We start from the raw sequence: 9,807 nt of genomic DNA, 5'->3' as shown, positions 1-9,807 counted from the left end.
AAAAAAAAAAAAAAAAAGATGGTTTCCCAGGAACTTGCCCCGCCCCTATAACCATCGTACCTCTCAACCCCCACTGCCATCTTTTTTTACCCAGTTCCATGTTAATTACTCGTAAGAAAATACAACTACTGACTTTATTAAAGTTATAGAGATCCTTCCAAAAATAACAGTTCATTCCATTAACAACCCCAGGCACACATTTGGTTTGCAGGAACATCTTCTTAAAAATACATCTTGATGATCCTTGGAGGATCCTTACAAGATTCCAGAGAAGAGAGGAGTAACAATGCCCACATTTTCCAGAGAATTGAATCTGGATTTATGGAAGAGAAACAAACTGTCTAAAGATTTATGTTTTAAAAACACTGGAGAGTTGTGGTAGTTAAGTTTTACAACTTCAATAATTTAAATTTAAATGCAATACACATTCTAAATTATTAATAAAACCCATCCATTTTGGGATGATGATGAAATGATCTCAGTACATATTAGGAAGGACAGGAGAAGTGAATCAAGCATTTCTCAGACTTTGGTTTGGTTTCAGAAGCAATGGACATTGATGGCTTTGAAGCAGAAGATAGGTCTGTAAGATAACAGCATTGAAAACCCTATAAAGTGCAGTTCTGCGTTAATACACCTGGGATCACCAGGAGGCAGAATCAACTTGACGGCAATGAGTTTGCCTTATGGATTGATCTTTGAGAATTTTCATCCAGGTGCTTCATGGCATCTTGAACCCATTTCTCCTTAGGATCAGCACAAAATTTGTTTGCCAATTTGGTCTTGAAGCTGTAGGGGAGAGAGGGCACAGTTAGGAGGATTCTCTTTTAGGGTTCTTCCCACTTGACCTTAAATCTTCCAGAACCATTTCCAGGTGATGAAGGGGTTCCCATGGGAAGGATGAGACTCAGTAAAGCCATCCTTGCTTTTAATTTGAGTGAACTGTTAAGACCTGAACAAGTTGCTAAGTAGAGAACTGGGAATTAAATATTCATATTGATAAATTCATCAATTGTCATAATTGCACAAGGTATTGAAAATAAATCTAACACTTTGCGATGGGTGTTCTCTGGTTATGTAAGAAATAAAGAGTATTGTAGACAACATGGAATAAGACAAAAATACTTCTGGAATAAAATATAATCCACAGGTTAAAAAACAAAAACGAAACATCAATTGGATTATAGAGGTCAAACTCACTGAGTCTGTGAGTCTGTAAATCTGATCCAGTTCCTGACCTCTGTCCTCTAGAAATGAATTTGGGGGCTGGAGAGAGGGGCTTTTTTCTACTCACATCACAGCTCTCAGGGGACACTTGCTGCTGGTGATTCTTATGTAGTTAGCCAATCTGTGCACAGAGATCTTCTTACTGGTCAAAGTGAAGCAGCAGACAGTTGGAACAGAAGCTGAGTTTGGGAAGGGAGAGTGAACAGAAAAGATTAATCATTAATGCATGGTAGATATTTTAAAGCACAACTTAGGAAGGCAGGAAGGGCAACTAGAAGAAGGCGAGGGGATGTAAGAGGAGGAGGAATAATGAGCTCTGAAGGTGTGCTCCTGCCCGTGGCTTGGCATCCTCAGCAGTGGGTGGAAGTATATCAGCGCTGACAAGGACATGGAAAAAACTTGGTCAATGCAGCATTAGGAATGGCTATGTGATGATAATAGTAGTATTCACTGAATAGCCCCAGTGGGATGCATTTTAAGCACATGGTAGAATTACATTTCTTTGGTTGGTTGGTTGGAGCCATATAACTAGTTTTGACCCCCCAAAAAACAAGCAAACAAACAAACAAAATGAAAGAGAAAGGAACACATATATTTACTAGTGCAAGTCCCCCCAGAGCTTTTTTATTCTTTGTCACATTTGTTGTTGGCATTAAGTGCCATTGAGTCAGTTCCAACTCATAGCAACCCTGTATAAGGAGGGATTCCAAGGCTATAAATCTTTTCAAGAGCAGAAAGCCTCATTTTTAGTCAGCCATATTCTGGAGGTGGTTACTCCATCAATTTATAACCCTGCCTATGAAAGATAAAAAGCAAAACCACTAGTGAATACATCATAGATATTTAGCGTGAGTGAGAAATTAATCTTTGTTATTTTAAGCCAGTGACAATGTTGACTTGTTTGTGATCACAGCACATACTAGGCTCGGTTATTCTGACAAATGCACTCAATATGTCTAGGCCATTAGAGGATGGAAAGATGAATTCTAGTTAAAGCACCTAGATAGTTCTCCCAAGGGTATGAGAGTTAAAATATGTCACCTCAAGAGATTCCCATGGGAACCTCATCCCCTCTCTCCAACCACTGTTTCTATAAGCTGGTTTAGTGTCTAACAAAACTTCTGAGTCTCCAGCTAATGAAATTATTTCTTTCCTCCACCACTACCAAAAATGCTCACATACCCATAGCAAGAGAAGGTCTTTCTTTTGTGTGTCCACCCTAAACCGAGCAAGGACAACTAGATCAAGGATGCATTTAGCATCTCTCTCAAAACTCATCTCAGAACAGGTTTTGGTGATCTGGGCGGTTAGTTCTTGTTTCTTTCACTGACTGGATGTGAGGCTAGAACTTTCCTTATTCATTTATGAAATCTGTCTACCCATCTTTAAATTGCAGGGTTGCAACAAAGAGTCTGAAGAGTCTTGCTTGGGGGTGGGAGTAGCTTACCTGGCTGAGTAAATACCTGGTTGCTGAAGGTGGCTGCTATGAGCAGCAGGCAGAAGAGCTCTGTGGAGACCTTCATGTCAGAAGGTGAGGAGGTGAGCATCAACAGGAGAGTTGGTGACTCTGGGTTGTTCTCAGCCTCTCTGCTCCTCTGGCTGCTCTGCCTGCCTTTTATAGGCAGCAGAGAGGGTGGGATGCCCCCAAAGTGACCTTTGCCTGAACAGCATCATAATCAGGAAAGCAGAGAGATCCTGAGTTTATTGTGCAAATTTCAGCTCCTAGGAATGTAATAGAATCTGAGAGAAGCAAGCAATGAATTAGGACTTGGCACACTTCTTATAAATTCTGAGGATATTAGCAGGAGAATAAAGACTGTGTGGTTCTGAAATCACTGAGCACAAATACACAAATACACATATGATTTCTCTGAAATAGGACATCTGTACAGGGGGAGAGAAGAAAGGAAGCCAAGGGCATAGTAGGGATGAGATCTATGAAAGTTCCTCAGTATTTATGCGGCCAGACTTGGAGGTCTAGAAGGAGAACAAAAAAAACATCTGCTAGGCACCTACCCAGGTGTACAGAGACCCCAGCAGCTCAGGGAATTACGAGGCCTCTGGGGCTCCAGAAATTGCAGTTGCTAAATCTGAAAGTTGTACGGTTTGAATTCACTGCTCTGTGGGGAAAAGACCTGGTGATCTTGTCCTTGTAAAGATTCCAAACTCAATAAACCAAACCCACTGCCATTGAGTCGGTGCCAACTCACAGACGCCCTCTAAGAGTTTCTGAGATTGTCGACTTTTACTGGAATAGACAGCCTGAGTTTTCTTCTGTGGAGCAGCTAGTGGGTTTGAACTCCAGACCTTTGGATGAGAAGTCCAGTACTTAACCTACAGTGTCACCAAGGCTCTTTAGAAAACACTGTGGGGCAGGTTTATTCTATCCCATATGGTCGTTATGAGTTGGAATCAACTGGTTAACAGACAACAGCCATTTGTTGTTGTTGTTGTGCACTGCCGTCGAGTTGGTTCCAAACCATAGCGACCCTGTACAGGGTTTCTGAGGAACTACTGACCTTGTAGTTCAAACAGCTTTGCAGTCTGGCGCATTAACCCACAGCGCCACACCAGGACTCCAACTAATTTTGTCTTCCTGTGTTTTTAAATGATTGACTTAACTGTTAAAGTTCTTTTCCAAATGGACTTCAAAGGTAAATTCCTATATATCAAGTACACTGTACTGAAGCAAGTCTGTATGAGAAGCAGAAGAGGAGGGACTATGTACCCTGATCCCTAAGGATTCATGGAACTCGTACTGAAAATCAATCATCTAGCTCACTCTTATCCCCCAGAAGACACAGTGCAGATCTGATTGCTAAAATATCACTGAGAAAGAGAAGGCCAGAACACACATATTCTATATCCTCTTCTTGTGTATACTAGCCCCACTAGGAAGGGAAGCCTCAGTGGGACTCAAAGTTTTAACAGGGAGTTGTGTGTGGTTAATGGGGCCCATGAAGGTGGATGAGGGCCACTAAACAATGACACGCACATAAATGGGAAGTCTCTCTAGTCCAGGGATGACCTGAACCAGCCCTGCGGGTCTGGCATAGGCCATACTTGATTCTAGGTGCTGAGGTTGATGCTGCTAGCTCCCCCACACACTTTGATGCAACCTTGATAGTCCAGAGAGCAGGAGCTTCTCTGGAAGTGTACCTGGCTGGGGACTGACCACACCTCTAGTTACCAGGGTAACATGGGGGATGAGAAAAGAAAAATTTGCCCCTTTCTGTCTATCAATAAGCCATATGCCTCTGTGCTACCTTCCGTCCCCTTGCCTTCAAAGTTGCCTGTGAAAGTTAAAGATGAACATACCATGGCCGGCCTGGCAGCTGGCACAGATCAGCAGTTTCTTTGTTTTTATTTCTTCCCAACATGTCTGTTCCGCTGCTTCTCCTAGTGAGGGCTAGCCCAGGGCTGGCCAGGACCGACTCTGCAGATCTAAAGCAGGGTCTGCCTGAACAGGGCGTTGCAGACAACTCCCCTTTCCTTGATGAGGCCCACAAACATGGAGCTTACTTCTGTCCAGCTCTGGCTATGAAGAGAGTGGGAGCTTCCCTGGGGGTGTAGCTGTCTGCACCTCTGGTCACCAGGGGAGTGGGGGGAACAACAACAACAACAACAAAATACAACACCTTTGTTTCTGCAAGCCACAGATATGTTTCTGCAATGCTGCTAGATTTTCTTGTCTCAAGCCACTCACAAGAGTTAAAGATGGCTGCTCTTTTCTGGTCACTGGCTTGTATAGCAATCTCTCTCTCTTTCTATGTGAGTTGAGTGGTAGTTTACATGGGAGAACATCAGCTTTACATTCATCCTATCGTATTTTGTCTCATTGCAATGATTACAATCCCCTTCATGCATCATCATTCAACAAATGAAGTCTGCCCCCCAGCCGTCAGCACACAGCCCCTCTCCCTACCTGAGTCCAGAGTCCGCAGCTGCTCCATCTCTCCATGTCATCGTGTCTGCCTCCATCTCTGGTGATGCCTACTGCTTCTCTGGGTAGAGTCCCACACTCTCTTCTTCTCTCTTGATGGTCCCAGGAACCTCTGCTCCTGGACTGCAAAATCAATCACTCCCTTCCTTTTGTTCAAAACATCTATCTTTACATTTCAGACCCTCACAGTCAGTAATGGCAGTCTCTTTATTTTGCTGTGTCTGCTCAGCTCTCTCTCCTAGTAAGCATTCACTCCAGAGTTTCAAGACTATTATCTGCATCTGTTTCATTTAGTTATCCGTATCTTTGTCATAGAAGGTCTGTACAACTTTTCTGCCCAGTCCACCAAATTGCCACCTCTGCTTCTCACACTCTCTTGAACACTTTTGCAGGAGATTTGCTAAATGCAGGGTGTCATTTGATTTCTTGACTGCTGCTTCCACAAGTGTTGTTGAAGTGTTTAGAGGAGTGACCAGATCACTTTAGGTACTTGGTAAGTAGAAGTTGTTAATCTTTGTTGTTCTTAGGAAATGCGGCCAACTGTGTGGACCAAGATATGCTGGAAAGGGACTCAGCATCTGGGCAGATGGCTTCTTCTTGCATATTGTTGTTGTTGTTAAGTGCCTTTGAGTTGGTTCCAACCCATAGCAACCCTATATAGAGTTTCCAAGAAGCAGCTGGTGAGTTTGAACAACCAACCTTGCGGTTCAAATTGACTTTGCAGCCCAGTGCATTAATCCACAGCGCCACGCCAGGACTCCTCTTCTTGCATATATTCTCCATAAGACTCTCTCCCTCCTGCCAAATAAAGGCATATCATCTAGAGACGATTTTCATGAATGACTATGTTGCTCTTTGGGTACATGTAATGTCCTCAAAGTTGAACCAATACAAAACCTTGGGGATTCTTTTTTTTTATTTTTTAAGGTTTTTATTGTGGATTAAGTGAAAGTTTACAGGGCACATCATCAGTTTCACATTCAACCATTCATATGACTTGTTTCATTACATTGATTATAATCTCCTCCATACATCATCAGTTAACAGTGTTTCTCTCTATCCTCTTTAGCTTTTTTTTGGTGGGGGTGGGTAAACTTTGCCTTTTGGAATTTACAGTCTCGGCTTTTAGGGAAGGTTTTTACATTTATCTGTGGATATCCAGGGCTCACGTATGCGATTACTAACAAGCATAACTGAATAATAAGATGAGGGACAGTTTGCTATGTCTGCTAGGTGGCTAAAGTCTGATCCTCAGAGCCTATGGTTTGGACGGTCTGCAACGCTTGGGCCCACAGGGACTTGAACTCCTGACTGGGTCTGCACGGTCTGCATCAGATTCCCCCTTATTTATTATTTGGAGATTCTTTTAAAATCATGTATGTTAGGCTGATGCTATTGAGTGATGACTTCTGTTAGTTAGAATAATTTCATAATTCTACTGGAAGTTCTGAGAACCCTATTGGCAAGCCACTGTGCATGTTTTATTCTCTCTACCAACCACCACCACCACCACACACATACCCTGGGCTTTGGATTATATGCTTTTATTTTTCTGCCCTCCACTCCTCCCAGACTTTTAATACAATTTTCTTTGGGTCAGAGCAACCTCAATAAGAATAAATAAAACTAAATCTTCAGACATAAAAATTCAACAGCTCTTCTGCTGCCTGGCTAGCTCTGGCATGTAAGAATAGTAGCAGTGACTTTTATCTCTCCCTCTTCCTTGGAAACTTACTTGACTATTTGCAGCTGTTTCTTTTCATTTTGCGTCAACCCTGTTAACAAATGAAGGTCCTAAGAGTTTTTCTCCACCCACATCATTATGGTCAACTTTACTTTGGGGAGACAGCTCTTTATTAGTCATATTTTGAGTGATTTCCACCCAGAGGGACTCATTTTTTTTTTTTTTCTTTAATGTTTTATTTTGAATTATGTGATAGTTTACATGGGAGAACATTAGTTTTACATTATTCATTCTATCGTATATCGTCTCATTGCCATGGTTACAATCCCCGCCATGCAATCCTTTCCCCATGCCCCCCAGGTCTTCAGCACACAGTCGCTCTCCCTCTCTGGATCTAAAGTCTCCAGCTGCTCCATCGCTCCACGCAGAGGGACTCATTTTTTTGGCACTGTCTCAGACGGTGTTCCCAGGCTAGTCAAAAGGTTTTCAGTGGCTAATTTTTCAGAAGTGGACAGTCTCTTCCTTCCTCCTATTTTGTCTTAATCTGGAGCTTATGCTGAAACCTATCCACCATGGGTGACCCTGCTTACATTTGAAATGCCAATAGTGTAGCTTCCAGCATCACAACTACACGCAAGCCACCACAGTATAACACACCGACAGATGAGTGGTGATAATAAATAATATTTAGAAGCTTCTCGGTTATTGCTGTTAAGTGCTGTAAAGTCAGTTCTACTCATAGTGACCCACTATAGGGTTCTCAAAGTTATACATCTTTTTGGGAGCAGAAAGCCTCATCTTTCTCCAGAGGTGAGCTGAAACATTCTCCAGCTGGTGAGCTGAAACTGCTGATCTTGTGGTTTGAAGTCCAGTGCTTATTGTCCAGCACCATCTTGCTCCACTTCTCAGTAAGCAATGAGCTACACCAAAAGTGCCTCTGTACATAAACAATGGACTGCGAGCCACAAGGTTGGCTGTTTGACTCCACCAGCAGCTCCACTGGAAAAAGGTGAGGCTTTCTCTTCCCACAAAGATGTACAGCCTCGAAAACATTATATGGTGTTGCTATGAACCCCAACTGACTTGACCACACTTAACAATTAGAGCAACAACAAAACCCAAAACCACGCCAACACAACTCCCCACTGCTGTCACATAAATTCTAACTCTCAGCAGAGGCAAATATTTTTCTCAAATAGTGTGCCCACATAAATAACACACACACACATATTAAGGGCATAAATGAGAAAATTATGCTGAAAGGTCCTGGCATAGCACACCCATGCATACACCAACATGTCCCCTGACATTTTCAGGAGGAAATTCCTACCTCATTCACTGCTTTTGACTATATTTGTATAATGAAGGTACAAGTCATGGTCAAGAAGTCATGAATGGAGACAGAGCCACAGAGGGCTGGAGCTGAGAGTGAAGCAGCCAGTTGATGTGAAGTGAGGGGAGACACACAAGAATGCCCTCAAAAGGCAACAAGAGTAAATTGCTACAATTTGATGAACATGACCTATACTTATGGATATAGTAGCTCAAAATACCAACTCAGAGGGAAGGAGTCTTCACATCAAGTATCAATCCTATCCCCTCTGTACACAGGGTTGACATAGACAGGCAACTTAGACATTGGCTACTTAAAATGGGAGGGGCTATAAAGGCGTGAAGTGACTGGCTTACTAGTTTTCAAGAAGGAGATTAGTTTCAAAGTGTGTGGGGCAAGGTAGAATCCCCATTGAATAGTTTTCAGCTTGTCTAGATGGGTCTAGTGAAAAGAGATGGGGATAAGATTCTTAGGATTCAATAGTGAGTAGCTATTATAATGACTAATTGCAACTCTCACAACTGTAAAGGTAGAAATTTTGTAACAAAAAGAAGGGAGAGAGGTGGGCTTAATAGTGGATAGGGTAGAAGGGTAGAGAGAGGTGGGGCTAAATGGTGGATAGGGTAGTAGATCTCCATCAGCAATACCACAGAATACCAGGCAAAGTGGGTCCAGGAGAGAGCTCCAAAACTTTGAACCACATATGTAGGACTATTTTAAAAGTTTGAAGGCTTATAATTTGTGGAACTTATAGTGGAAGCAAGAAATCTCCTACTTTAGATTCTGCTGGACTCAGTGGCACGGAGTCAACAATTTGGACCAGACCAGAGCTCTAAAATATATAAATCAAACTCTATAGATGTGAAAGAAGAAATAGACAAAACTACAGTAATAGTGGGAGATTTTAATACACCACTTTCAAAAATGGATAGAATAACCAGAAGGAAACTTAACAAAGACACAAAGGAACTAAACAACACAATCAGCCAACTGGACATCATAGATGTGTACAGAGCATTCAACCCAACAACAGCACAATACACATTATTTTCCAGTGCACGTGGAACATTCTCCAGAATAGACCATATGTTCAACCACAAAACAAACCTCCATAAATTTACAAATAGCAAAATACTACAAAGCATCTTATCAGACCACAATGCTATCAAGTTAGAAATCAACAATAGGAAGCCAAGGAATTGAAGTCAAATACATGAAAACTGAATAACACCCTGCTGAGAAGTGATTGGGTAGTAGAAGAAATAAAACATGAACTCACAAAATTCCTAGAAAAAAATGAAAACGAAAACACACAACATACCAAAATCTTTGGGACATGGAAAAAGCAGTGTTGAGAGGACAATTTATACCAATAAATGCACACTACCAAAAAGAAGAAAGAACCGAAATTAACTCATTAACACAGCATCACAGCATCTACAATTAGAAGCAGACCAACAGAGGGAACCTAGAGTCACCAAAAGAAAAGAAATAATAAAGATTAGAGGAGAAATAAATGAGATAGAAAACAGAAAAGCTATAGAAAGAATCAACAGGACAAGAAGCTGGTTCTTCAATTAGACAGGTCTCAATGGGCTAAGTGAGACAGAGGTAAATAAT

The 9,807-nt window shown here is 41.8% G+C and overlaps 1 protein-coding gene across 1 annotated transcript; it reads right to left on the bottom strand.

Annotated features, from left to right (window-relative positions):
• Positions 1-659: 659 nt before the first annotated feature.
• Positions 660-2,750, bottom strand: CCL11 (chemokine (C-C motif) ligand 11). The gene is made up of 3 exons (XM_006833613.1): positions 2,675-2,750; positions 1,295-1,406; positions 660-789 (listed from the first exon to the last, which is right to left on the bottom strand). The coding sequence occupies exons 1-3, from the start codon at positions 2,748-2,750 to the stop codon at positions 660-662; spliced, it is 318 nt and encodes a 105-aa protein (XP_006833676.1).
• Between the last annotated feature and the right edge of the window lie 7,057 nt (positions 2,751-9,807).

The sequence above is a fragment of the Chrysochloris asiatica genome, unplaced genomic scaffold (assembly GCF_000296735.1).
Source record: "Chrysochloris asiatica unplaced genomic scaffold, ChrAsi1.0 scaffold00007, whole genome shotgun sequence".
Classification (NCBI taxonomy): Eukaryota; Metazoa; Chordata; class Mammalia; order Afrosoricida; family Chrysochloridae; genus Chrysochloris; species Chrysochloris asiatica.
This window is presented reverse-complemented; position numbering and strand designations above follow the sequence as displayed.

Coding starts and splice junctions, on each gene's coding strand:
- CCL11 (XM_006833613.1), bottom strand. CDS start 2,750: ATGAAGGTCTCCACAGAGCTCTTCTGCCTGCTGCTCATAGCAGCCACC. Junction 1,407..2,674: donor CCAGGTATTTACTCAGCCAG/GTAAGCTACTCC, acceptor TCCCAAACTCAG/CTTCTGTTCCAACTGTCTGC. Junction 790..1,294: donor TGTCCCCTGAGAGCTGTGAT/GTGAGTAGAAAA, acceptor TCTCCCCTACAG/CTTCAAGACCAAATTGGCAA.